At 48.0% G+C, this 27,134-nt stretch overlaps 3 protein-coding genes across 25 annotated transcripts in view; 1 reads left to right on the top strand and 2 right to left on the bottom strand.

Annotated features, from left to right (window-relative positions):
* Window positions 1-1,848: 1,848 nt before the first annotated feature.
* On the bottom strand, window positions 1,849-11,773 carry EXOSC1 (exosome component 1). 4 transcript variants are annotated; one of them, XM_012505682.2, is made up of 8 exons: window positions 11,677-11,773; window positions 11,454-11,569; window positions 8,948-9,022; window positions 6,867-6,955; window positions 4,678-4,711; window positions 3,707-3,757; window positions 3,186-3,270; window positions 1,849-2,258 (listed from the first exon to the last, which is right to left on the bottom strand). In XM_012505682.2, the coding sequence occupies exons 1-8, from the start codon at window positions 11,753-11,755 to the stop codon at window positions 2,152-2,154; spliced, it is 636 nt and encodes a 211-aa protein (XP_012361136.2). In that variant the 5' UTR covers window positions 11,756-11,773; the 3' UTR covers window positions 1,849-2,151. The 4 variants fall into 4 exon arrangements, with proteins under 4 accessions (XP_012361136.2, XP_030664809.1, XP_030664815.1 ...); XM_030808949.1 differs by having other exon boundaries at window positions 4,671-4,711; window positions 11,677-11,763; XM_030808955.1 differs by lacking the exon at window positions 11,454-11,569 and having other exon boundaries at window positions 4,671-4,711; window positions 11,677-11,763.
* A 79-nt stretch (window positions 11,774-11,852) lies between these two features.
* ZDHHC16 (zinc finger DHHC-type containing 16) lies at window positions 11,853-22,802 on the top strand. Of its 8 annotated transcripts, XM_030808914.1 has the most exons (12): window positions 11,908-12,075; window positions 13,950-14,063; window positions 17,062-17,309; window positions 17,481-17,675; window positions 17,806-17,894; window positions 18,288-18,316; window positions 18,923-19,056; window positions 19,192-19,239; window positions 20,112-20,197; window positions 21,088-21,211; window positions 21,401-21,471; window positions 22,209-22,802. In XM_030808914.1, the coding sequence occupies exons 3-12, from the start codon at window positions 17,067-17,069 to the stop codon at window positions 22,321-22,323; spliced, it is 1,134 nt and encodes a 377-aa protein (XP_030664774.1). In that variant the 5' UTR covers window positions 11,908-12,075; window positions 13,950-14,063; window positions 17,062-17,066; the 3' UTR covers window positions 22,324-22,802. The 8 variants fall into 8 exon arrangements, with proteins under 8 accessions (XP_003255333.1, XP_003255335.1, XP_003255334.1 ...); XM_003255285.3 differs by lacking the exon at window positions 13,950-14,063 and having other exon boundaries at window positions 11,853-12,075; XM_003255287.3 differs by lacking the exons at window positions 13,950-14,063; window positions 18,288-18,316 and having other exon boundaries at window positions 11,853-12,075; window positions 19,011-19,056.
* Window positions 22,803-23,459: 657 nt separating this feature from the next.
* The window catches only part of MMS19 (MMS19 homolog, cytosolic iron-sulfur assembly component), a 42,456-nt gene continuing 38,781 nt past the window's right edge, over window positions 23,460-27,134 (bottom strand). For all 13 annotated transcript variants that reach the window (XM_004087566.3, XM_030808897.1, XM_003255281.4 and 10 more), the window contains 10 exons: window positions 26,967-27,035; window positions 26,635-26,761; window positions 26,045-26,145; window positions 25,833-25,889; window positions 25,182-25,368; window positions 24,795-24,877; window positions 24,498-24,662; window positions 24,359-24,418; window positions 23,936-24,036; window positions 23,460-23,855 (listed from right to left, as the gene is read on the bottom strand). In XM_004087566.3, coding sequence (XP_004087614.2) covers window positions 23,828-23,855; window positions 23,936-24,036; window positions 24,359-24,418; window positions 24,498-24,662; window positions 24,795-24,877; window positions 25,182-25,368; window positions 25,833-25,889; window positions 26,045-26,145; window positions 26,635-26,761; window positions 26,967-27,035 — 978 coding nt within the window. In that variant the 3' untranslated portion in view covers window positions 23,460-23,827. The remainder of the gene's footprint in view (window positions 23,856-23,935; window positions 24,037-24,358; window positions 24,419-24,497; window positions 24,663-24,794; window positions 24,878-25,181; window positions 25,369-25,832; window positions 25,890-26,044; window positions 26,146-26,634; window positions 26,762-26,966; window positions 27,036-27,134) is intronic.

Below are 27,134 nucleotides of genomic sequence, written 5' to 3'. Positions count from 1 at the left end.
ATGAGGGATATTACATATATTAGCTCTAATCTTAACCCATGAAAGGGCTGGTAACTCCTGTTTACAAAAGAGGAAACAGGCCCAAAGAAACATGTAAAAAGCACCAAATGTCACACCACTTGGTACTGGGGCTGGGATGGATATTACTAGTGCAAGCAAATGAAGGTTCTTAACTCTAAGATTTAAATACTTTCAAGCATCTTGCTTTTCAAGTTTAGATTTTCATTTGACCTACACAATAACTTTTGAGTAATTTCAGTCTCCAAGAGCCTGGTGGGATGTTATTTTCCTAACCTGTGCAGAATTCTAGACCAGAAGTTGGTAATTTTGGCCAGCACAGTGGTACACACCTGTAATCCCAGCACTTTGGGAGGCTGAGGAAGGAGGATCACTTGAGGCCAGGAATTCGAGACTGGCCTGGGCAACATAGCAAGACCTGGTCTCTACAAGAAAAATTAGCCAGGCATGGTGGTACGTGCATGTAGTCCCAGCTACTCAGGGGACTGATGTGGGAGAATCACCTGAGCCAAGGAGTTTGAGGCTGCAGTGAGGTATGACTGTACCACTGCACTCCATCCTGGGTGACATCTTGAGGCCCTGTCTCTTTAAAAATTGCATGTACAAAACAAAACAAAAAACCCAAGGCCAGGCATGGTGGCTGATGCCTATAAGCCCAGCACTTTGGGAGGCCAAGGCAGGCGGATCACCTGAGGTCAGGAGTTCAAGACCAGCCTGGCCGACATGGTGAAACCTCATCTCTACCAAAGGTTAGCTGGGCGTGGTGGCGCATACCTGTAGTCCCAGCTACTGGGAACTTGGAGGCTGCAGTGAGTTGAGATCGCACCACTGCACTCCAGCCTAGGTGACAGCGAGACACTGTCTCAAAAAAAAAAAAAAAAAAAAAAACAAACCTGGATGTGGATCTACAATGATCTCAATCTCAGTAAAATTTTCAATTATAGAAACCCTAACATTCAAGGTTAGGAGTTAGAGGATAGAAACCAAGGTGGGCTGATGCTAAAGTTCACATTATGCACTGTCGCTAAATACTGAAGACACAGGCTTCCCGAATAACATCTCAAGAAGTGACATCTCAGACTCATATTTCGTCAGCAACCTCTCCATGCTTAACTCTCATCCCTTCCTCATCCCCAAACTTAGGCCTTCATTTCTGCTTCTGCACTTAGCCTGGGCTTGTCTCTCTGCCTTGAATATCTTCACTTCCTTTTACGTTCTTTATTTTGATCTCACATCACTAATCCTTTCCTGGCCACCTCATATGACAGTACTCTGTCCCACTTTTCAATTCAGATTTAACATTTCCTGGAGTACCCACTATATCAGTAATGTGTATCAAATACTTTTAGACATGTTATTTATTTATTTAGAGACAGAGTCTTGCTCTCTTGTCCAGGCTGGAGTGCAGTGGTGCAATCTCGGCTTATTACAACCTCTGCCTCCAGGGTTCAAGCGATCTTCCTGCCTCAGCTTCCTGAGTAGTGGATTACAGGAATGTGCCACCATGCCCAGCTAATTTTTGTATTTTTAGTAGAGATGGGGTTTCACCATGTTGGCCAGGCTGGTCTCGAACTCCTGACTTCAACCCAACTCGGCCTCCCAAAGTGCTGGGATTTACAAGCATGAGCCACCATGCCCGCCTCACATGCTATCTGTATCACCACGTGTCCTCAAATTTTCATTAAACCATAATGTACCTAAATGAAGGGGACGTATGTAAAGCACTTGACTCAGTGCCTAGCACAGTAAGTACTCAATAAGCAGAAGTACTGAAATGTCCTGACACCATTTAGATGTCTTTCTCTGCTTAAGACAACAGAAACTATAACATCCTTTTAGTAAAAAAGTTTTATCATAGCAAAAAATATGTATTTATAAGGACTGTCAGGAGGGATAGGCTATTTCCAATATCACAGTTTTGTTTGTTGGTGCCTTGAAAAGATAAGATTTATTACTCAAGAGAATGAAATCCACTGATAGGTTCACAGAAACATGTTCCATCTACAGTGTAAACTGGCAGATTTTTCTGGAAGTGGCCGTTGGTCGACCCCAGGTGTTTGAATAAAGACAGCGGCATCTTGGTGTTATACTCAGGAACAGCTTACCCCCTTCCATGGGGTAAAAAGTGGCTTCTTAGGTCTGCAAGAATTCGGGTTGTACTCGGGCTACTTTCCGGAATTCTTTAGTGTGGGTCTTAGGGCACTGCATCTCACACCAGCTGATGGGAACCATCTGGATACCTGGAAGGGAAAAGCTGGTGGTAGAGCCCAGACCCCAAAGATTTGCCTGAGACTCCTCTTTTATACTGGGTATGAAACTGAAGTGCCACCAAGCTTCCTACTGAACCTCAACTCATAAAGAAAAAACTTTGTTCATTCTACTGACTTATGAAATGAGTCCCCTGTTTCCTTGGATTTATATAAGGAGAATCAGGCTGGGCGTGGTGGCTCACACCTATAATCCCAGCACTTTGGGAGGCCAAGGCGGGCAGATCATTTGAGGCCAGGAGTTTGAGACCAGCCTGGCCAACATGGCAAAACCCCGTCTCTACTAAAAACACAAAAATTAGCTAGGTGTGGTGGGTGGCGTGTGTCTGTAATCCCAGCCACTTGGGTGATGAGAATTGCTTGAACCCAGGAGGTGGCGGCTGTGGTGAGTGGGGATCGCACCACTGCACTCCAGCTTCCTCGACAGAGTGAGACCCTGTCTCTTTTTTTTTTGAGACGCAGTCTCGCTCTGTCGCCCAGGCTGGAGTGCAGTGGCGCAATCTTGGCTCACTGCAAGCTCTGCCTCCCGGGTTCACGCCATTCTCCTGCCTCAGCCTCTCTGAGTAGCTGGGACTACAGGTGCCCGCCACCACGCCCGGCTAATTTTTTGTATTTTTAGTAGAGACGGGGTTTCACCGTGGTCTCGATCTCCTGACCTCGTGATCCGGCCGCCTAAAGTGCTGGGATTACAAGCATGAGCCACCCCGCCCGGCCTGAGACCCTGTCTCAAACAACCACCACCACCAGCACCAAGCAAAAAAGAAAAAAATCATTCTAATCTCAGAAGGAAGTATCTATAGTCATACTGCTTCCCAGATAAGGGAAACCAGGAAAAACAATGGATTAATCCCAAACCATAACTCCAGGGAAAGTAAGGATGTGGAAACAAGGCCATCTCACCTGACTCACTGTGGGCTACCACCACTCCCAGCTCGTTCTCGGCGGTGGTTAGCAGGTAGTTGGACTGTGCGTCACCTAAGGAGATCTAGTCACGTAACACTGGTGAAGGAAAATAAGGAGTTAGAAGTCTTCCCCCACCTTAGCCACCTGAGCTGTTTTTCTACTTTTTCTTTTTCTTTATTCTTTTTTTTTTTGAGACGGAGTCTTACTCCGTTACCCAGGCTAGAGTGCGGTGGCATGATCTCAGCTCACTGCAACCTCTGCCTCACGGGTTCAAGCGGTTCTCCTGCCTCAGCTTCCCGAGTAGCTGAGACTACAGGCATGCGCCACCACGCCCAGCTAATTTTTGTATTTTTAGTAGAGACAGGGTTTCACCATGTTGGCCAGGCTGGTCTTGAACTCCTGACCTCAGGTGATCCACCCGCCCTGAAAGTGCTGGGATTACAGGCATGAGCCACCACACCCGGCCTCCTTCTCTTCTTTTGACAAACGACCAGAAGTCTGCTGGGAATAAAGGATACCACTTTGGCCAAGACAATGTCACCTGGGCGGAAACTCTTATAAATTTCAACCTACAAAGAAAGAACAGGAATGTTAAGTGAAAGCTCTAGACTGGGTCTATATGAAACTGTGAACCCTTCTGGTAAAGCCAATCTACTTTCTAATCCTGGAGGGTAGAAATCATCATTACTCATGTCAAGTCAACAACTTTTAATTGCTTCTGTAGTATTATCATACAAATGAAATTTTTTTTTTTTTTTGAGATGGAGTCTCGCTCTGTCGCCCAGGCTGGAGTGCAGTGGTGCGATCTCAGCTCACTGCAACCCCTGCCTTCAGGGTTCAAGCGATTCTCCTGCCTCAGCCTCCTGAGTAGCTGGGATTATAGGCGCGCGGCACGACACTGGCTAGTTTTTGTATTTTTAGTAGAGACGGGGTTTCACCATGTTGGTCAGGCTGGTCTTGAACTCCTGACCTTGTGATCCGCCCGCCTTGGCCTCCCAAAGAGCTGGGATTACAGGTGTGATCCACTGCACCCGGCCCTTTTTTGTTTTTTTTTAAGAGGTGGGATCCCACTGTGTCACCCAGGCTGGAGTACAGTGATGCAATGGTAGCTCACTGCAGCCTTGGACTGCTGGACCAAGGGATCCTCCTGCCTCAGCCTCCCAAGTAGCTAGGACTACAGGTGCGTGCCACCACTTAACCTCAAACTCCTGGGCTCAAGCAATCCTCCAGCCACATCCTCTCAAGCAGCTGGGACTACAAGCATGAGCCGCCATGCCCAGCTAATTTTTAATTTTTTAAATTTTTGTAGAGACAGGGTCTCGCTATGTTGCCAGGGCTGGTCTTGAAGTCCTGGACTCAAGTGATCCTCCCGCCTCAGCCTCCCAAAGTACTGGGATTACAGGTATGTGCGACCATGCCTGGCCTGAGATAATACTTTTAAGGGATTGAGATTCGTAAAGCCATTAAAAAAAAAGAACCAACCAACAACCTTGTCTTTTTCAGTTGCTCGGACATCTTCCTTGCTATAAAAAAAGAATTAACAGAAAGATTAATTATCTGTGAAAAAGAATTTTTTTTTTTTTTTTTTTTTTTTTTTTTGAGACAGAGTCTCCCTCTGTCACCCAGGCTGGGGTACAGTGGCACGATCTCAGCTCACTGCAACCTCCACCTCCTGGGTTTAAGCAATTCTCGTGCCTCAGCCTCTCAAGCAGCTGGAATTACAGGCATGTCCGCCATGCCCAGCTAGTTTTTTGTATTTTTAGTAGAGATGGGGTTTCACCATGTTGGCCAGGCTGGTCTTGAACTCCTGACCTCAGGTGATCCACCCGCGTCAGCTTCTCAAAGTGCTGGGATTACAGGCATGAGTCACCTTGCCCAGCCTGTGAGAAAGAATTATTCTGTAGATTCCTAGTAAATAAAGAGCTACAAGAACAGACAGAACAAGTCGTAAATGGGACACAGCTGCTACCCAGAGGAGCAGGGTGGAGAAGCATCCTCAGACCACACAGAGCAGCAGCATCAATACCTCTGATTAGATAAAGGCAGATCAGATTTGGCAAGAAAGGATAAGGAGTTTCGTTGCCTCAGGGCTTGAACAAAAGCACTATAGCAAGGGTCCCCAACTTCTGGTGGCCTGTTAGGAACCGGGCTGCACAGAAGGAAGTGAGTGGCAGGCAAGCTTCATCTGTATTTACAGCTGCTCCCCAATCGCATACATTACTGCCTGAGCTCCGCCTCCTGTCAGATCGAAGTGGGCATTAGATTCTCATAGAAGTATGAACCCTATTGTGAACTGCGCATATGAGGGAGCTAGGTTGCCCACTCCTTATGAGAATCTAATGCCTGATGATCTGTCACTGTCTCCCATCACCCCCAGATGGGACCATCGAATTGCAGGGAAACAAACTCAGGGCTCCCTCTGATTCTATATTATGGTGAGTTGTATAATTATTTCATTATATATTACAGTGTAATAATAATAGAAATAAAGTGCACCATAAATGTAATGCACTTGAATCATTCTGCAACCACCCCCTCCATGGTCTGTGGAAAAACTGTCTTCCAAGAAACTGGTCCCTGGTGCCAAAAAGGATGGGGACTGCTGCACTACAGAACCACATCAAATCCTGAGGCTGGAAAGGGCCTCAAAAGTTAGATTATCTGCCTGGCAAGAAATGTTTGTCCTTTCTCAAGGAAGCCACACGAAATCACCATCTCATCCACAAATCTTTTCAATGTTTTATAACCTCTGAGTTCAATCTATATTAAATTAAAAAAAAAGTGCTTCCTAAAATGCCTTCTACTTTGAGTCATCCTGACACTGCTAAACTTCAGCTTCACTCAATTCTTTTTGCTTTACTTTTTATTTATTTGTTTTTTGAAACGGTCTCACTCTGTCGCCCAGGCTAGAGCGCAGTGGTGCAATCTCAGCTCACTGCAACCTCTGCCTCCTAGGCTCAAGTGATCTTCCTGCTTCAGCTCCACAAGTAGCTGGGACTACAGGCACGCACCACCATGCCCAGCTAATTTTTTTTTTTTTTAAGAGACGGAGTCTCGCTCTGTCCCCCAGGCTGGAGTGCAGTGGCACGATCTTGGCTCACTGCAACCTCTGCCTCCTGGGTTCAAGCTATTCTTCGGCTTCAGCCTCCTGAGCAGCTGGGATTACAGGCGCATGCCACCATGTCTGGCCAGTTTTTGTATTTTTAGTAGAGACAGGGTTTTACCATATTGGCCAGGCTGGTCTCAAACTCCCGACTTTGTGATCTGCCCACCTCGGCCTCCCAAAGTGCTAGATTACAGGTGTGAACCACTGTGCCCGGCTAATTTTTGTATTTTTTACAGAGACAGGGTTTCACCATGTTGGCTAGGCTGGTCTCAAACTCCTGATCTCAAGAGATCCACCTGCCTCAGCTTCTCAAAGTGCTAGGATTACAGGCGTGAGCCACTGCGCCCAGCCTTTGCTTTACTTTTAAACCCTCTCTTGTTAATATTTTCCTTTTGTCCTAGATCATCCATGTATTTTTTGGATACTACTAGGGGAGAATCAAAGCACAAAGAAGAAAGAAAAATGGGCAAGAGAAAAATAGGAACTGTAGCTGTTGCTCAAAATTCTGGTGTCCTAGTCTATCCTAATCTTATTCCAGTTGCTAAGGCATATGTGACAAGGATACTTCTTACCGGATAGTTCCTCGAAAAGAGTTCTTAAGTGGCATGGACCCCACATACAGGATGTGTACTTTGGCAAAGCGTGAATTGATGCTAGAGACCTGCGGAATACAGAAAAGATCAGCATCAGAGTATAAGCAGTTGTCAGCTCAAGGAGGCAGCAATAAACTGGGGATTACTAGGACTTCAGTGCAAGCAACCCTACTAAGTAGAGAATTTAAGACAAGTTAACTCCTACTTCTCTCTGCGTAAGTGACACATATAAAGAGGAATAAGAGCCACTCTGGCTACCTGATAGAGTTACTATGGGAAACAAAGATGGTATGGGGTTTTTTTTTTTTTTTTTGAGACGGAGTTTCACTCTTGTTGCCCAGGCTGGAGTGCAATGGCGCGATCTTGGCTCACTGCAACCTCCGCCTCCTGGGTTCAAATAATTCTCCTGCCTTAGCCTCCTGAGTAGCTGGGATTACAGGCATGCACCACCATGCCCGGCTAATTTTGTATTTTTAGTAGAGACAGGGTTTCTCCATGTTGGTCAGGCTGGTCTTGAACTCCTGATCTCAGGTGATTCACCTGCTGCAGCCTCCCAAAGTGCTGGGACTACAGGCATAAGCCATTGCACACAGCCGTTTTTTTTTTTTTTTTTTTTTTAATCTTTTCACAACTTGCCCTTCAGAGAGGTATAGATTTTTTAAAGTAGATGGCTAACAATAAAAAAAAAAAAAAAAAAAAAAAGAGGCTGGACACAGTGGCTCATGCCTGTAATCCCAGCACTTTGGGAGGCTGAGGTGGGCGCCATCACTTGAGGTCAGGAGTTCGGGACCAGCTTGGCCAACATGGTAAAACCCCATCTGTACTAAAAATACAAAAATTAGCCAGGCGTGGCAGCACACGCCTATAATCCCAGCTACTCGGGAAGCAGAGGCAGTAGAATTGCTTGAACCCAAGAGGCAGAGGCTGCAGTGAGCCAAGATCATGCCACCGCACTCCAGCCTGGGTGACAGAGCAAGGCCCTGTCTCCAAAAAAAAAAAAAACAAAAAAAAAGTCTAGGAATGGCAAAAAATACAGTCTTTTGCTTTTCTGCAGAAAAAGGACTCAGCTTCAGATGTTCAAAAATAGGCCTCCTAATCATCCTCTGGCATCCCTGTTTCCCAGACACAGGTAGAAACTATGTATTCAGGGAATCAGCTCAGTGAAGGAACTATGCATGCCTGAACTTGGCTGCCTTGATTATTATCCTAGAAATCTGTAAACCAGCACAGTCCAGTAAAACTTTCTGTGATGACAGAAAAGTCATGTGCTGCCCAGTATAGCAACCACTAGCCACAAGTGGCTACTGAGTACTTGAAATGTGGCTAATGTGACTAAGGAAATCAATTTTATTTTTTTCTTGAGAGACAGAGTCTTGCCGTTACCCAAGCTGGAGTGATCATGGCTCACTGCAGCCTCAACCCCCTGGGCTCAAGCGATCCTCCTGCTTCAGCCTCCCAAGTAGTTGGGACCACATGCACGTGCTACCATGCCTGGCTAATTTTTTATTCTTCTTCTTCTTTTTTTTTTGAGACGGAGTCTCACTCTGTTGCCCAGGCTGGACTGCCGTGACGCGGGCTCACTGCAACCTCCGCCTCCCAGGTTCAAGCAATTCTCCTGCCTCAGCCTCTCGAGTAGCTGGGATTACAGGCATGCACCACCATGCTAAGCTAATTTTTGTATTTTTAGTAGAGACAAGGTTTCACCATGTTGGCCATGATTGGCCAGGCTGGTCTTGAACTCCTGACCTCAGATGATCTACCCACCTTGGCCACCCAAAGTGCTGGGATTACAAGCATGAGCCACCGTGCCCAGCAATTTTTGATTCTTTTTGTAGAGATGAGGTTTCACTATGTTTCCCAGCCTGGTCTTGAACTCTGGGCTGAAGCAATCCTCCTGCCTCGGCCTCTTAAAGTGCTAGAATTACCAGTGTGAGCCACTTGCCCTGCCAGAAATAAATTTATGTAGCTTGTGGCTATCATACTGGACACTGCAGTTCTGGCATGGTCATGATTTCAGTATTGAATGGGCATTCTAAGCATGGAGGTCAGGACCAACTTACCTTACAGGTTACAATAGCTCCCACATCTGGCAGTAACTGGGACTCTGTTTCTCTCACTACGGACACCACTGGAAGCTACAGAGGGAACAACAAAAAACTGAAATGTCCTGGCTAACCCTTGGGTCAAGGCATTTGTGGCTTGAGAGTAATATAGGAATGTCTTGGTATAAAGGTGAGAGTTGGAGTATGGATTCATTTATAGCCCAGAGCAGAAGGCCTTAGAAATTTTAGGAAATAGGAGGACCAGGGGGCTACTGAATGCTGCTAGAAGACGTAAATCTCTAAACTTCTTTTTTTTGTTGTTGGAGACGGAGTCTTGCTCTATCACCTAGGCTGGAGTGCAGTGGCACGATCTAGGCTCACTGCAGGTCCGCCTCCCGGGTTCACGCCATTCTCCTGCCTCAGCCTCCTGAGTAGCTGGGACTACAGGCACCCGCCACCACGCCCAGCTCACTTTTTTTGTAGTAAATCTCTAAACTTCTAATAAGTTTTTTGGTGATTTCTCTCGGAATTTCTTGGTATACAACTATATTGCCTATAATCATTGACAATTTTACTTTTTTTGGTTTTTTTTTTGAGATGGAGTTTCACTCTTGTTACCCAGGGTGAAATGCAAGGGCGCTATCTCGGTTCACTGCAACCTCCACCTCCTGGGTTCAAGTGATTCTCCTGCCTCAGCCTCCCAAGTAGCTGGGATTACAGACGCCTGTCACCATGCTCGGGTAATTTTTTGTATTTTTAGTAGAGATGGGGTTTCACCATGTTGGCCAGGCTGGTCTTGAACTCCTGACCTGAGGTGATCCACCCGCCTTGGCTTCCCAAAGTGCTGGGATTATAGGTGTAAGCCACTGCGCCCGGCCGACAATTTTACTCTTTCCTCCAAAGTTATACTGCTTCTTTCTGTTTCTTATTTTATTGCACAGGCTGAAATTTCCACAAAAATGTTACACAATAGTGGCTATGCTTGTTTTCTTCTATTTTAAGTGAATACTTGCAGAGTTTTCTCTTCGAGCATGGTATTGGCTGTTGGTATAAGACGGATATTTTGAGCCTCATCTTTTATCAATCTCTCCGTTGCTCACGATGCTTCAGCTCTCCTGGCCTTCTTTCAGTTTCCCCAACTTACTAAATTCTTCCCACTTTCAGATCTCTCTTCAACCTGTTCTTTCTGCCAGAACTGCACTCTCTCCACCCACCTGACTCTTACCTACTCTTTAGATGATTCAGCTTAAATGTCACTTCTGCTGACTAGGATGGGTTTGCCTGTTACATGTTCTCAAGGTGCCCTGTAATATTCTTTCGAAGCAGCCACCACATATGTAACCATATGCTCATTTGAACATTTATTTGTTTACAATTTGTGTCTGTGTCCTTTGATAGCAGAAACCAAGTCAGCGCTGTGCCTGACACATGAAAATACTCAAGTGCTATCTATGAAATGAACAAACTCAGGACTGTTAAGAACATTCCCGACAATGACTGAATAGAAAGCCCCTTGAATCAGACAGCTTAAGTTACTTACTCAAAGCAGAATCAAGGTCAAGTTAGCCAGAATCTAACTGTTCTAATTCTGAATCCTCTTTCTATTGTGCTCCTTCAAATATTGCTTATATGATCCTGAGCTAATCCTGGATCAATCTCTAAAACTAGAAAGGTAGGTATTACTCACGCATTCAACAAACATTTATTGAGGAGCTGCCTTGTGCTAGATACTGATGGTATGGTGGTAGGGCCTGCTTTCACGGACTTAGATTTAAGCAGGGGAGAAGTCTAGTGGGAAACATATATCTGAGTGTCTCATCATATGCTGACATAAGTGCTTGGAAGAAAAGGAACAGAGTTTTTTTGTGAGTCTTTAACAAAACAAACAAAAACAAAACACCCCACAAAACTCCTTTCCTCAGTTAGTGGGTCCAGAAGGACTTCTCTGGGGTGATAGTAGAGAAGCTATCTAAAGGAGGTAGGAATTAAATAGGCCTAGGAAGATAGAAGTGTTCCAGATAGATGGCATGTTACAAAGGCTCTGTAGCAGGAGAAAGCTTGGCGCATTACCGACACTGAAAGAAGCTAGTATGTTATAAAATTTTTTAAAAGCGCAAGCAGAGACTGTGATTATAACTTTTAAAAACAGAAAAGACAGTATGACTAGATTGCGTCAGTGAGGTGGAGATAGTGGCGCTAGATAAAGCCGGAGAGGTAAGCAACATTCACACAGTATGCAACTCACTGCTGGGCTGAGCTGGGCTGGGATGGGATGCTGAGTTCGCATATGCTTTTGTCCCAACCTCCCTCCCCGAGGGTCAGCAGCACAACCAAGCGAGATCAACACAACTAGTGTGTGGTGGCTAAGTGCACGACAGCGGCGATACGGCTAGAAGAAACTAAGAGACCAACATTGTACCACTGAGGCACTAAAGACGCGTCCGCAGTACCCATGCCTAAGGACTGGAACTCAAGGGCAGCCTAAGGGAAAAACAGAGAGGAGCTGGTACGCCGCTTCCTATACCGCGCCATTCTCGCTGCTCTTCATCAGACAGCCGGCAAGCGACGAAAAGATGTAGCCGTGGCGGGTGTAGGTGCCGCTGCCCGGGCTGCCCTCCTCCAAGTTACACAGACGTTCGCCTGCAGAAAAAATGCTGCATCGGTCACGGGCCCCCAGAAGCTGTAGGCCGTCTAGCCTTCTTGCTTCGGCCCCTATCCAGGACTCTGTACGGGAAACGCTCACTTACCGGGGATGCAGTATCTCACGGGTGGCGCCATGATTACCGCTGTCCCGAAACCCGGATGAAAACGAAGTCGATTTCTCATTGGCCAAACCCAGGCACAGTTCCGCAATAAGACACGTGTCAATTGGTGTTCTTTATCCTTGCGGGTAAACTCCATTTCCCAGGTTACCCCGGGACAAATCCGGGGGCGGAACTTCAGAGCTCCACGCTTGCGCCTGCGCGTGTGGTTGAGGATGGGCTGGCGGCGGGTCCGGGTCCGCTGGCTGGCACTGCGGGCGGCGGGCCATGGTGGTTTGGATTGAGCCGGGCCCGGCCGGGGCGCCGAGTCGGAGGGGGTGGCAGTGAGCGGCGGCAGAGGCTGCAGGGCTCGGTTTGGCTGACTGGGGAGTCGGCAGGCGGCAGGTAAGGGCGAAGCCTCGGCCCTTGCTCCCCATCCTAGTCCCTTTTTCTGGGTAGGGCACTGCCCTGGGGCCTTGTCCTGAGTCCGGGTTCCTGCTCTCTCCTCGCCCCGCCCTGCGGGGCCGTGCCCTCTTCAGCCCGAGCGCACCTTCCGAGCAACGTTACGCTCAGAGCAGGAGGGAAGGAGGTCAAGCGACCCAACTCGTCTGTTTCACAGATATGGAACCTCAGATTCAGAGACAGGGTTCAGAGACTTGTCCAAAATGATCAAGATAGTTAAGATAGAGCCCAAACTGGAACCCACGGATTTTGACTTCCAGTCCATCGCAGTTTCACCTCGCGGCTCTCATTGAGAAATAAAACCTTTTCCCGGTTTTTATGTTTTTGAGGAGTCTCGCTCTGTCGCCAGGCTGGAGTCAAGTGGAGCGATCTCTGTTCACTGCAACCTCCGCCTCCGGCATCAAGCGATTCTCCTGCCTTAGCCTCCCGCGCAACTGGGACTACAGGCGCGCGCCACCACGCCCAGCTAATTTATGTATTTTTAGTAGAGACGGGGTTTCACCATGTTGGCCAAGGTGGTGTCGATCTCTTGATCCGCCCGCCTCGGCCTCCCAAAGTGCAGGGATTACAGGCGTGAGCCACTGCGCCCGGCCTTTTCCCGGTTTTTTAAACTGCAGCTTCCAGTCCTGCGGTCCGATCCTCTTCGCGGCCCCCCATCCCCACTTCAGTAAGCTTTCTCAGGTTGAAAAAGCCGAACTCTGGTTGTGTGGGCCCGTCATCAAAAGATAAGCAGCCGCCAAAAAAAGTTGTTACTCTTTTTCTTCTCAGCGTGTTAGCCCAGAAGGGAGGTCTGCACATGAATAAAATGCTACTCTTTATTGATGTTGGGTATCTCCTGCTTGAGATTGCAAACATCCTGAGAGCAGCGTCTTTGTCCAGATGACATTCGCCACGACTTTGATCTCAGTTCACCTGACTTTTGATAGCTTTGCCGTCTGTCCCTCCCTGTCCCCTCAGTCGACTTTCCCCTTGGGAAACAGATGTGATTTAAAGCCATGGGAAGAGGGGAGTGTTGTGGCCAGCAATCTCCTCCAGTCTGGTGGCAGATGACCACTGTGGCCTGTGACTATTACTGAGGCATCAGAGTACTCGGGCTTGTGCTTGGGGTGGTAGTAAAGCTGCGCTTTGCTCTGTTTCCTCCCCTGTTCACTGAGATTACCCCCTTCTCCCCTACACACATCTTTTTGAATTTTGCTTTACCTCTATTTCTTGAGATGAAAAGTCTGGGCCAGGTGCGGTGGCTCACGCCTGCAATCCCAGCACTTTGGGAGGCTGAGGCAAGCGCATCACCTGAGGTCGGGAGTTCGAGACCAGCCTGACCAACATGGAGAAACCCCGTCTCTACTAAAAAAATACAAAATTAGCCAGGCATGGTGGCGCATGCCTGTAATCTCAGCCACTCAGGAGACTGAGGCAGGAGAATTGCTTGAACCCAGGAGGCGGAGGTTGCGGTGAGCCCAGATTGTGCCATTGCACTCCAGCCTGGGCAACAAGAGTGAAACTCCATCTCAAAAAAAAAAAAAAAAAAAGGTCTGTGTTCAGTTGCGGCCCACTTACTACATATGTAATTTTCCTGGCATCCCATACCCCATTAGCTAATGGAGAGAGGCCCTAGCCTCAGACTTTGTTCACCCAAATCTGTATCTGTGCATCTAGGAGCTTTCTGTTTACATGGTTGGGCTGATTTCTGGTTGGGCTTGTTTTGAAAAACGACTTCTAGCTCCTAAGTGCCATGATTTTAATAAGTTTGTATTTCTCTTTATGAATCAGGAAGAATGATAACAGCAGACACTTATTTAGTGTTTTCACATTGGCAGGAGTGTCCTTGCTGGTATTTGTAGGACAGATAGACATCTGGCCAGGCTTTCCACTTCTGCATCCCTCCAAGTCATTCATTCAACAAATATTTATTGAGTACTTCCATGAGCCAGGTATTGTGCTAAGTGCTTTATAAACATTTCATTTACACTTACCAAATAAGTTTGCTCTTCATACCTGTGGGTTTCACATAGCTGATCCAATCCAACCATGGATTGGAAATATTTGGGGGCAGCTGGGCATGGTGGCTCGCTCACACCTGTAATCCCAGCACTTTGGGAAGCCAAGGCAGGCAGATCACCTGAGGTCAGGAGTTCAAGACCAGCCTGGCCAACATTGTGAAACCCTGTCTCTACTAAAAATACAAACATTTGCTGGGCGAGGTGGCAGGTGCCTGTAATCCCAGCTACTTGGGAGGCTGAGGCAGGGAGAATTGCTTGAACCCAGGAGGCGGAGGTTGCAGTGAGCCGAGATCTTGCCACCGCACTACAGCCTGGGCAACAGAGCAAGACTTCATCTCAAAAACAAACAAAAAAAGTGTTTATGTGTAGTATTTACTTTGTATTACGTATTATGAGTAATCTATAAATGATTTAAAGTATATGGGAAGATATGTATAGGTTATATGCAAACACTATGCCATTTTATATCAGATTTGAGCATCCATGGATTTTGGTATCTGAAGGGAGGACTGGAACCAATCCCTCTGCAGATACGGGGGTCGACTGTATCTGTATAGTTACAGAATCATAAAAGGTTAGAGCTGGAAGGGACCTTAGCATTTAATCCCACTCCCTCAATGAATGTGAACACATGGAGATTGAGTCCCAGTAAAGTTGAATGATTTGTCTGAGGTTACAGAACTGCTTAGGGACAGAATTGAACCCTAAAGAATTAGGTAAATCTGGTCTTTGAGGCAGACATTTCCTGTAGCGCTCAGGAATTTAGGATGTGGTTAAGAATGATCTGAAAAGTGGAGAATAGAAGTTTTTTTTTTTTTTTTAAGACTAGAAGAGGTGTGAGGTAGTATATAATTCGAGTTTATTACAAACGAGGAATGCATTGGATTTGTATGCTATTGCTACAAAAAGCATCTTGGCAAATAGGGAACTCTCCATTACCTATAGAAAGGGAATGAACAGCAGTGTGGACAGTCCAAAAGCCACCTAGATTTGTTGTGGGGTAATCTATTTTGTCCCACTCTTACATTTGATTGTGGGTGTCTACTATTTTAAAAATTCATGCTACAAGCCAAATCATGCTTCCAAACAATAGGTGTGGAAGTTTGAGCTTGAGCTTTTAATTTTTTTTGAGGCAGAGTCTCACTCTGTCTCCCAGCCTGGAGTGCACTGGCGCCATCTTGGCTCACTGCAACCTCCACCTCCCGGGTTTCAGCGATTCTCCTGCCTCAGGCTCCCAAGTAGCTGGGATTACAGGCACGCGCCACCATGCCCAGCTATTTTTTTGTATTTCCAGTAGAGACAGTGTTTCACCACGTTGGCCAGGCTGGTCTCAAACTCCTGACCTCAAGTGATCCGCCTGCCTCGGCTTCCCAAAGTTTTGGGAGTACAGGTGTGAGCCACTGCGCCCGGCCTTTTTTTCTCTTTTCTACACTCCCCTTAATTCTTTTAGCTTCCTAGGAGGTGACAGGAACGGACAGTTTCTTTATCCTGGTGCTGAGCGTAGGTCCCTACTGAATTGTGCCTTCTCCTTCTCTGTGGACCTTGTCTGCTGAGTTTCTTTTCACCTTAGGGCTTACAGGGCTTGTGCAAGGAGGTAATTAAGTGTTTTCTTTGAAAGGTCTTTTGTGGGGATGAGCCAGGGTGCAAGGAGAGTACAGTGCTCCAGTTACCGAATTGAAACCATCCCTGCAGTGGAGCAGCCTCCTCCAGTTTCTGTTGGGTTTTGAGCTACCTGTTAAATAAGTCAGTGGGGTTGTCAAGGACAAAGCCCTCCCTGGCTGCCTCAGGGCAAAATCAGGTAATTTTTTTTCTGGTGAAAGTCTTTAATCTGCAGAACTGATGAAACTGTCATAGAAGGAATCTGTTAGCGTATCTGTGTCTTCTGTTCTGGTCATTGCCCAGGCAGCTGATCTCTTCCCATGGCTGCTGCATGAGGTAGAAACTGCATAGAGGAGACGGAGGCACTGGCAGAGGTGCCATAGAAGCAGTGAACTGGGAAGTCTGGTTGGGCAGCTTGGGGCTAAGGCAACAGCTGCAGAGAAGGTTCTTCAGTGTCTAATTAGACTGGGGCAGTGGAGTCCATCAGAGAGGTCAGGCCCCTAGGCCTTCATGAATCAACATGGAGGTCCCCTCCCATTGACTCCTTCCTGTGTTCTGCTCAGAATACCTGGAGTTGTCTTGGCTACCATTTCCTTGGGGTGGGGCTGGGAATGGAATTGGAGACAAGCATTTTCTGTCATGCAAGGGGTAGCTGGCTGTCCTGACAGGAAACAGGGAATCTCCTGCTACCAGGTCGAGTTGGCTGGCCTGTGACATCAGCCCAGAGGGAGTAGGAAGGAAGAGTATCTTTTGCCAAGACTTAAATAGCACCAGGAAATACCTCGGTGCAGGATCCACATTCTGTGTACTCATTCCTCCACTGGCTGTTCTTTGGTGAGGAATAATCATCTGAAGGTAGGTTGATGCACTAGGGCAGTCAGGAAGCCCTGGCAATCTGCTACAGTGGCCATGCCCAGAGACACAGTGGACAGCTTTGTCCACGTTGGCCACACTCCACCCAAAAGTCTGTCTACACAGACAACTCCTAAGACTGCTTTGATTTGGAGTGGCCTTTCTCACCCCTTTCCTGTGGCCTGTTGCTTTAGGTGTGCATCACCTTGGATTTGCTATGGAACCATGTGGTGTAATTTAAGTACGATTTCTGCAGGCTCAGAACCGTCAGTCTTACTCCCTTAATCTGGTTGGAACATTGGCACTGGTCAGTCCGTAGAAAAGTGAAGTAACCGTCCTACTTCTCCTAGTTGGTGACTGGCCTAGCTGGGTCTTAGTCTTAGGTGTTTGCCCTCCAAGTGAGTACTCTAGGCCTTCCCACTAGCAGAGTAGGGAGGGAGGGCTCAGACTCGATCCTCACAAAGGCGTGCTCTCGTAGGAACCATGCGAGGCCAGCGGAGCCTGCTGCTGGGCCCGGCCCGCCTCTGCCTCCGCCTCCTTCTGCTGCTGGGCTACAGGCGCCGCTGTCCACCTCTACTCCGGGGTCTAGTACAGCGCTGGCGCTACGGCAAGGTCTGCCTGCGCTCCCTGCTCTACAACTCCTTTGGGGGCAGTGACACCGCTGTCGATGCTGCCTTTGAGCCTGTCTACTGGCTGGTAGACAATGTGATCCGCTGGTTTGGAGTGGTGAGTGATGTCCAGGGAGCAGGAAAAGGGGTGTTGTGGGGAGCAGAGGGACATGTCACTCACAGACCCAACCCAGGTTTTGGAGGCCGGCCCCCACCCCCAGGGAAACTCCGAGTCTGCTTTGGGCATAGCTCTTGCACCGTGTCTCCCTGACCTTGCTGGTGTTGGCAGGTGTTCGTGGTCCTGGTGATCGTGCTGACAGGCTCCATTGTGGCTATCGCCTACCTGTGTGTCCTGCCTCTCATCCTCCGAACCTACTCAGTGCCACGACTCTGCTGGCATTTCTTCTATAGCCACTGGAATCTGATCCTGATTGTCTTCCACTACTACCAGGCCATCACCACTCCACCTGGGTACCCACCCCAGGTGGGTCCCCACAGGAGCATTGGGGGAAGTTGCTGGCTATGGGGGCTGGTCCCAGGAGTGGGGAGAGTACCTTGGTATGTTCTGAGAGACAGAACTGGTGCTGCCACAGTTATGCTCTCCCTTCACACAGGGCAGGAATGATATCGCCACGGTCTCCATCTGTAAGAAGTGCATTTACCCCAAGCCAGCCCGAACACACCACTGCAGCATCTGCAACAGGTGGGTCTCGGCTTTGCTGTCTGGGAGTCCCAGCTGTGGTCCTTCTGCTGTAGCCCTAGGGCAAAACCTAACCTTGAGTTTGCTAAGACATGGGTGAATCACCCATCATGTCCCAGGTGATGTGCCCTCTTCTCCTGACACCTCATCCTTAGGATGGTCCTGTGAATTAGGCATTATTACCACTTGTGAAAACCGAGCTTTGGAGAGATGAGTACCTTGTCCAATATCTTATAGCCATTAAACTGCAGAGCTGGGTTTGAAGCAAGGCCTGGCTGTCTTCAAAGTCTGTGCCCTTTCCGCCTCAGCAGGATGCTGGTCCTTGTAGGGAAGGATTGGCACTGACATCTCAAGAACTTTGGCCACCGTAACAGAGCCTGTGTCCCTTCCTCACAGGTGTGTGCTGAAGATGGATCACCACTGCCGTATCCTTTTGCTTTCTCTTCTGCCTGAGGCCTTCTTTAGCTCCAGAGCACTGTACAGGGTTAATGGCCACCATTTTAGCATCACCCTGCAGAGAACACTGGAGTTGAGGAGTTGTGGGGGCTGACCATCTCCTGGGAGAGCAGGAAGCTCACACTCTAGGACGGATCTTCTTGGAGCAAGGAATCTTTTAACGCCTCTTTCTTTTCTAGACTCTCATGCTAACAGCTATTGGATGGAAAGAGATGTTCGGGTTTCTGTGGTTGTTTACTGTGTACGCCAGATAGAACCATGGGTCCCCATCTGCTGTTCCACACAGATGTTTGGCTAACTCCAGCTAGGCTGAAATATTGGCAGATTCATTTTACTGAAGGATTTCAGTTTCCGTGACTTCTTGGTGGGACCTGAATGCTCTGAAAAGCTTTGAGCATTTTCACCTCAACCTTGGGTGTAAACAGTCTTGTATTTTCTTGCCTTTGGAAAGTAGTTCTTAGTGACTGGAAGCCTGAGGCTTGGGTGATGTTGTCAGGAACCAGGGATGAACCCGAGGGGCCTGGACACCGCCTGAAATTGTGTTTGATTCTAGTCCTTAATCATTTCCCAACCAGCCTGGCTAAACAATTGTGTGGGCCACTATAACCATCGGTACTTCTTCTCTTTCTGCTTTTTCATGACTCTGGGCTGTGTCTACTGCAGCTATGGAAGTTGGGACCTTTTCCGGGAGGCTTATGCTGCCATTGAGGTGAGATTGTCAGGAGCAGGGCAGCTCAGTAGTACAGAACTTTGGGATGCAGAACCTGTCCCTAAGGAATGGGGCTGGTAGCACCCCATACTAGAGGCCTGAGAGTATAACCAGCACTGTTTTCCGTCCCCTTAGAAAATGAAACAGCTCGACAAGAACAAACTACAGGCGGTTGCCAACCAGGTGGGCTGTCCCCACCCCACTGCCTCCTGCTGCTCAGGCCTGGGGGCATAGAGTTGCTCAGGCAACTGGGGCCGATCTGCCCATTTAGTTGTAGAGGCTGCCGAGAGGCCACTCTAGACCAGATCAGGAGTGTTCAGGCAGGCTGGCTGTGGTGGGTAGACTAAGTGGCCTACAGGCAAGCTGGAAGTCCCTGGTATGTGACAGTTTTGGCTATCTATCCCGTCATCACCTCTCTTTGGGCCGAGCAAGCAATCCGCCTTGGTGATGGCCTGAGCAGCAAGGAGTCTATGTTAGTCTGTGTCATGGGGTTCCAGGGGACAGAGATCAGGCTGAGCCAGTCTGATCATCCCTTGCTCCTGGTCCATCTGCATCTGGATCATCCCTGCCCCCCAGTACCTTTTAGGACTAAATCTGCTGAGCCCATCTTGGGCCCATATTGATTGTATTTCTGCTGCCCTTTCACAGTCCCTAGTGGAGCTCACAGTCCCTAGTGGTTCTCCCCACTCCAGTCAGTCCATTCTGGGTATGGTCTGGTCTCCTCTCTTGGGGATGCAGCTGCGCAGTGAAGGAGTTCTGGCTGGGGATTGGAGTGGCTTCCCCTGGAGCCCCATTTGTGTTGTCACTCTAAAGGCCCAGGGTCAGCTTCTCCTGTGCTTCACCATCCTGTCCAGACCCTGCTCTGCTGCCCAGTGTTTGTCCATGTGGTGATGCCTGGGCTTGGTCCACCCATCTTGGCTGCTACCCTGACTCCTCTGTGGCTTTACCCCGTTTTCTCTGCCTGGGTTTGGATCACTTCCTGCCTATAGGTGCTGGGGGCAGTTGCTGGAGACCCACAGAGCAAATGAGCCAGCTTTGCTCTTTTCTTTTTCTAGACTTATCACCAGACCCCACCACCCACCTTCTCCTTTCGAGAAAGGATGACTCACAAGAGTCTTGTCTACCTCTGGTTCCTGTGCAGGTATTTGTTTTTGATAGTTTTAAGGGAGGGGAAGCTTCAGAAAAAAAGTTTTTTAGGTGCCCACACGCAGGCAGAAACCCATTCCTAAGTGAACTGCCACTGCTCTAGTCTAATTTAGGTTGGCAGAGAGCCAGCACTTTCTTCAGCATTCAGGGCAGGGAGCACTGAGGATGTTGGCATTGCTTATTACTAAGCACACAGATACAAGTATATGCTTGATATGTAACCAAAGTAAGTTAAACTCCTTATTTAATCTTCATAGCACCTGTCTGAAGGCTGAGTGACTGTATTTATAGATGAGGAAAACTGAAAATTGGGGGCCAAGGGGCGGTGAAGTGAAGTGACTTGTTCTATGATACACAGCCAGTAGGAATAGTAGCACTGGAATTTGAATTTCATGCAGTAGCACTGGAATTTGAATTTCATGCCATCCCATTCCAACCCTGGGTGTTTACTACCCCCCACTATCTCCCAAGCATGGGTATTTTAGGAAATATAGAACATTTTCTCAGTAATACAGACTTATTTTTCTATTCTCCTTTCTGCATACTCTCTTATTTTCCCTTAACAACAACAGAGATGGAGTCTTGCTATGTTGCCCAGGCTGGACTCAAATGATCCTCCTGTCTCAGTCTCCTGAGTTGCTGGAACTACTAGGCATGAGCTACCATGCCTGGCTTCACATCATTTATTCTTAGGCCACTTTGATGCTTTTTCATTGATGCTCTTTATAGACATAGTGAAGTAAAAGTTTATCTAGGATATATGCTGGGAGGTGAGGGAAACTTGGGTAGAGAGGTTCCAAGCCAGTTGTTATTGCTTAGCTCAATTTCAGACATATTTCCTCTAGCCCTCTCTCAACTACCCACCAGTCTTCGCCCCTCTTTTAGTTCTGTGGCACTTGCCCTGGGTGCCCTAACTGTATGGCATGCTGTTCTCATCAGTCGAGGTGAGACTAGCATCGAAAGGCACATCAACAAGAAGGAGAGACGTCGGCTACAGGCCAAGGGCAGAGTGAGTAGGGTTGAAGGCTCGGGGTGGGTAGGTGGGTAACTGAACCTCTCTCCTGTAAACAGAGGCCATGGGCAGGGCTGACTAGGGCAAGCATTGTAAAAGGCCAGAACTACTCTACCTGAGCTTTAGCTTAGCCAATTTAGTCTCAAAAATTAGAAGTTCAAAGAAACGTGTTTTTCTTGGCTCCAGGTATTTAGGAATCCTTACAACTACGGCTGCTTGGACAACTGGAAGGTATTCCTGGGTGTGGACACAGGAAGGTAATGTAAGACACACAGACTAATGCTATCCAACAGAACGCTGAGATGAGAAAGATGTTCTATGTCTGTGAGCACCTGGAATATGGCTAGTGGCTACTGTGTTTAGCACAGTTCTAGACTCTAGGAATGGAGATCATTGTTCATTTGAACCAGAGAGGCTTGAGGCCAATACTGTGTGGTTTTAAGTAACAGATGAGACTTCAACATGACTACAGTAGAATCCTAGGAAAGCTGTGCTCAGGAAGGGGCCTCTGGGTGTAGGATACAGTGGCCACCAGTCACCTCTCACTTGGAGAGCAGTGTCTAGAGTTCAAGCCAATAATTTGTGAGATTAAAATAATCTACTTGTCATAGAGGCCCTAAGACAGTAACTGGAGCTAGCTCTCTCAGCCCAAGACAAGAGGAAACAATTTTTCAAATGGCAGTTACTGAGGCGGTAACAATCAGATGAGCGGACGTGCCTTCCCTCCTCCCTTTCCCATGTACATGACACTCCTTCTATCACTGTGCTTACACTGGACCTTTAGAAGTTTAGCTCGAAACCTTAAAAGGCCTTCAAGGCACCAAAAGGTATATTTGTTGGATAAAATTGGGTAGCAGAAATTAGAACTTTTGTTACTTTCATGATTGACACTGAGGTAGCTTCAGGATACCTTGATGTATGCTTGTTAAGGAATGATGATCGGGAAGGACCAAGAATTCTTGGAACTCAGAGACATTTCTCTCTTCTCTTCTAGGCATTGGCTTACTCGGGTGCTCTTACCTTCTAGTCACCTGCCCCATGGGAATGGAATGAGCTGGGAGCCCCCTCCCTGGATGACTGCTCACTCAGCCTCTGTGATGGCAGTGTGAGCTGGACTGTGTCAGCCACAACTCGAGCACTCATTCTGCTCCCTATGTTATTTCAAGGGCCTCCAAGGGCAGCTTTTCTTGGAATCCTTGATCAAAAAGAGCCAGTGGGCCTGCCTTAGGGTACCATGCAGGACAATTCAAGGACCAGCCTTTTCGCCACTGCAGAAGAAAGACACAATGTGGAGAAATCTTAGGACTGACATCCCTTTACTCAGGCAAACAGAAGTTCCAACCCCAGACTAGGGGTCAGGCAGCTAGCTACCTACCTTGCCTAGTGCTGACCCGGACCTCCTCCAGGATACAGCACTGGAGTTGGCCACCACCTCTTCTACTTGCTGTCTGAAAAAACACCTGACTAGTACAGCTGAGATCTTGGCTTCTCAACAGGGCAAAGATACGAGGCCTGCTGCTGAGGTCACTGCCACTTCTCACATGCTGCAGAAGGGAGCAAAAATAAAGGTATTCGATTTTTAAAGATATGTAGCTTCTCACTCTCTGCCTCACAATAGGGCAGGGAAAGGGAAAGTCAGGGTCAAGACCTAGTGAGTAGGTGTTCTGGTCATGCTTCCTACACTTTTTTTTTTTTTTTTGGAGACAGAGTCTCACTCTGTCTCTCAGGCTGTAGTGCAGTGGCGTGATCTCGACTCATTGCAACCTCCGCCTCCCAGTTTCAAGTGATTCTTGTGTCTCAGCCTTCCAAGTAGCTGTGATTAAAGGCGTATGCCACCACACGTGGCTAATTTTTGTATTTTTAGTAGAGATGGGGTTTCACCATGTTGGCCAGTCTGGTCTTGAACTCCTGACCTCCAGTGATCCATGTGCTTTGGCCTCCCAAAATGCTGGGATTACAGGCATCAGCCACCATGCCCAGCCTAATTTTTTTTTTTTTTTTAATTATTTGTAGAGATGGGTTCTTGCTATATTGCCAGGGCTAGTCTCAAACTCCTAGCCTCAAGCGATCCACCTGCCTCAAGCGATCCACCTGCCTCAGCCTCCTAAAGTGTTGGGGTTACAGGCGTGTGCTACTGTCCTGGTTACTCTGAAAAATTTTTGGCCAATCCCTGTCATTGTTATTCCAGTGACACCTCTGGTTATATGAGGCATATGTGGGGTGGGGGAAATATCTGACAGTCCCATTACCAAAAGAAATCTTTATTCTTCAGCAGGTACACAACACCCGCCAACCCTGGTCCTCAGGGCCACACTCATATGCGCTCACCTCTCAGCAGCATATCGCCCCTTTTCTGACATATAAACGCAAGAGACCCAGGACCCTAAATCTTTCTTCAAACACAATTGTCTCACACACACTTATTTTACAAATCCACTAGAAATATGGACTCTTATGTTCCTTGTACAGCCATGCAGCAGAGGCCTAGCATTTGTGCTGTGTCTGTGGGAAAGGCAGTCAGAGGCCAGTGGTTTCCCTGCTTTGGGGAAGATGGCTCGATAGTTAGTAATTCCAGGTTAGATTGTCAGAACAGTCTAGGCCAGGACTGAGGGCTCAGCTGCCAGGGCTCCCCAACAGAAACCTGTAGGCAAAAAGAAAGTTGGCAGCATTAGTGGTGAGGCTCATCTTGGTCCCATCTCTCCCCACGACCTAGAAACTCACCACTCCCCCCTGGCTGACACTGCTTCCTTGCGCACCAGTCTCTTCTTGTCATCCAGGGGTTTGGCTAGGGCCCGGATCACCTGTGGTTTGTACGGCAGCAGCTGTGGAGTCAGAGTATATAATGAACCTTGCTCATCCAAGGCAACTGAAAGTACCGCTTTTTTGATTCTGTACAACCAATATTCTGAGAAAAGCAAAACATCTTTAGTGATTCCAAGGGATGTTAAGTGGCAGAATGGCCATTCTGTTGCCTTCTGGGCCCAAGGAAAAGAGTCCTTGGGCCCAGAATTACAAGATCTGTACCTTGTAATTAAGATCTCAATTACACAGCAGGGTGGCCAAGCCCACCTGACTAAGGCAAAAAGGTACTTATGTGTCTCTTGAGACATTCCCAGGCCAGGGAAGGACACCTGAGGTACTTACCACAGGGGTGGGGAGGCGAGTGAGAGCATGCATGCACTGCAGTGCAGCGATCCGGACAGCCTGGAACACAACCACAAGGAGGTGAGAGCATGCCCAGGGAGAGATGCTGGTGCCTAAGAGTTGCTGGGGCTCAACGCACCATGGAAGGGCTAGAGCTGAGGTTCAGAAACTTGGTGACGAGGGTGTCCACGTGAAGACTCATGACTTGGGGTGCTTCCAGTAGAAGAGGCTGAAGGCAGCTGAGGGTGGAGAGCTGTACCACACAGTCAGGGCAGGACAGGGCCTCCAGCAGCAAGGAAAGAAGCTAAGGGGCAATGGGCAAGGTGGGGGATGGCCACATCATGAAGATCCTTGTTCTTGTCCCCTCCCCTTTCTAGCCCCATCTGGGGAAGAATAGCTTTGTCCTTTGCTTAGAAGCTCTGCCTGCAGGACTTACCGTGGGCAGCTCTGGCAAGAGCACAGGCTTGGGCAGCCTGTTAAGTACATGAGAAAGACCCTTCAAGTAGTTTGGCTTCACATCTGTAAAAAATGGAAAGGCTTAGGGGAGAAATTGGACTTAGATATATAGCTTGAGAATTCAATTCCAATCTGTGATAAGGCTGAGACATCACCCTACGAAGGGGTGAAAAAGCCCTTCACGCTCAGAATAAGCAAGATACGCCCATCAAAGGAAGAAGTGGAACAAGAATCTAGAAGTTTAGTCTTCTAGGCACAGACCACAATATAGCTCTAAAGAAGCAAGCGAGTCCTAAATTATCTTAGGGAATGTGACCAAGCAAAGGAGAGGTGTGTATATGTGGGGACTTTCTTTCAGACTCCTTACCTTGGGGAGCAGCATGGAAGCCCTGGACCAAAGCAGGCACATTATCTGTGAAGAACCGCTGGCGGAACATGATCCGCACTTCAGCATGGCCAGCACGAGTCAACACATCAGTGCAGTCAGACATGAGCAGAGAGAAGCCATCAGCTGCTGCTGGACCTAATTCTGGGTCACTCAGGAGGCCCATGAGCTGGAGAAAAAAGAGCCTTTGAGGTACATCAGGGAAGAAGAATCTTAAGTGCCAAAGATGAGGATGGGGCTGGGTGTGGTGGCTCATGCCTGTAATCCTAGCACTTTGGGAGGCCAAGGCAGGTGGACTGCTTGAGCCTAGGAGTCTGGGCAACATGGCCAAACCCAGTTCTTACAGAAAATACAAAAATTAGCTGGGTGTGGTGGGGTGCCCCTGTAGTCCCAGCTACTTGCGAGGCTGAAGTGGGAGGATCACTTGAGCCTACGGAGGTTGAGGCTGGAGTGAGCTGTGACTGTACCACTGTACTCCAGCCTGGGCAACAGAGTGAGACCCTCTCTCCAAAACAAAACAAAACAAAACAAAACAAAAAACACACAGAGGAGGATGGAAGTCCTTGGGAGGAATAGGAGCAACAAGAAAGTTTGTTTGGGTCCTGGGTTCTCCTGTCTCCAGAAAGGACGTACCCGGGCTGTAAGGCAGGAGCTGAGAGGATGGTATCTGAGCACTAGGGCCTTTGTTACCTGTAATTGGAGACAGAGAGAACAATTGGGGAATGACACTCAAACCCGAGAACCCCGAGACATAGATGTTTATGGTTTAGGGTCAAACAGGGACATTTTATTTAACCAGACATAACTGCCTCTCTGGCTAACCAGACTCCACTCCAGCTCCTTACCCAGAGAAGAAGAGTGAAGGCCTGACTACGACAGGGCCCAGAGCCCAGGCCAGCCTCCACTTTGTCCACAGCCAGCTGTAGGAATTCATCCAGCTGCTGCCCTAAAAAGCAGAGAGGAAATGCTGACATAAAGGCTACACATTTTCCCTTTAACAATGAAGGATGCAAATCACTTAAGTGCAGAGCTCCCTGAGAAGCTGTTAGAAAGGGAAAATATCATTTTTGCCTGCAGACAAAATGATTGGACACCTGCATAAGAGCCTGGTATTCTCATAATATAGAGGTGCTGCCATTTGAAAAGAGAGAGTCATCTACTTCCAATAAAGAATTATCCACACTAGCCCCACTGTAGGGAGTAGGACGGCAGAACTAGACTCTTTGTGCTCCCTTCTCTTCTTAGGTACTATAAAGCTCTGCCCAAATGCGGTCTTGACGCTTTTCCCACGGGCAGTCCCAGGACAGTGCTTCAGCAGTTGAAGCCCTATTAATGTTATTAGCAAGCTCCTTTTAAAAAGAGAATGAGTACTGAACTATAAGATTTCATGGGTAGTTGATTCTGGGAAGCTCCTTACACAGTCTGATCTCAGTACCTGCAGGGTGCTTGTTGAGGAGTCCTGCAAAGCACTTGGCAGCAGCGGTAGAAGAAAAGGGGCAGCTGTGGCAGCAGCTCAGTTCCAAAAGCTCCCGCATGAGTTGGTTCAGCTGAGGGATTTCCACCTACAGAAAACCTGGCCATGTAATGGACCCAGAGAACACTTGAACTCCAAGAGAACCAGTACATAGTGGCAGCAGGGACCGGGACGGATGAGAACTAACTTCTCTGGTGGGGGAAGTAAAACATCAGCTTAGCCTGTGGCAAATTTCAGCCCAGAGTTACCTTGTCAAGGTTAAATAACAGTACTTCCCAAGTGTGCTCACTTACATTTTGAGGCAGGGAGCAGACAAAGGCCATAAGCAGTGCAATCAGCCGCCTCTGCCCTGAGGAGCCATCCTATAAAGGAAGGAGAGCCCAATCGAGCCTGCCAGCAATAGGCTTGTCTGCCCCTCTACCCATTCCAGATTAGCCCTAAAAAAAAAAACCAGCTTGAAG

This window comes from Nomascus leucogenys, chromosome 3 (genome assembly GCF_006542625.1).
Source record: "Nomascus leucogenys isolate Asia chromosome 3, Asia_NLE_v1, whole genome shotgun sequence".
Lineage (NCBI taxonomy): Eukaryota > Metazoa > Chordata > Mammalia > Primates > Hylobatidae > Nomascus > Nomascus leucogenys.
Note: the sequence above shows the minus strand (reverse complement) of the source record. Positions and strands in the feature narration are given on the sequence as shown.

Coding starts and splice junctions, on each gene's coding strand:
- ZDHHC16 (XM_003255285.3), top strand. CDS start 17,067: ATGCGAGGCCAGCGGAGCCTGCTGCTGGGCCCGGCCCGCCTCTGCCTC. Junction 17,310..17,480: donor TGATCCGCTGGTTTGGAGTG/GTGAGTGATGTC, acceptor TGGTGTTGGCAG/GTGTTCGTGGTCCTGGTGAT. Junction 21,472..22,208: donor CTGGGTGTGGACACAGGAAG/GTAATGTAAGAC, acceptor CTTCTCTTCTAG/GCATTGGCTTACTCGGGTGC.
- EXOSC1 (XM_012505682.2), bottom strand. CDS start 11,755: ATGAGAAATCGACTTCGTTTTCATCCGGGTTTCGGGACAGCGGTAATC. Junction 6,956..8,947: donor GAGCTATTGTAACCTGTAAG/GTAAGTTGGTCC, acceptor TGTATTCCGCAG/GTCTCTAGCATCAATTCACG. Junction 3,271..3,706: donor ACATTGTCTTGGCCAAAGTG/GTATCCTTTATT, acceptor TTACGTGACTAG/ATCTCCTTAGGTGACGCACA.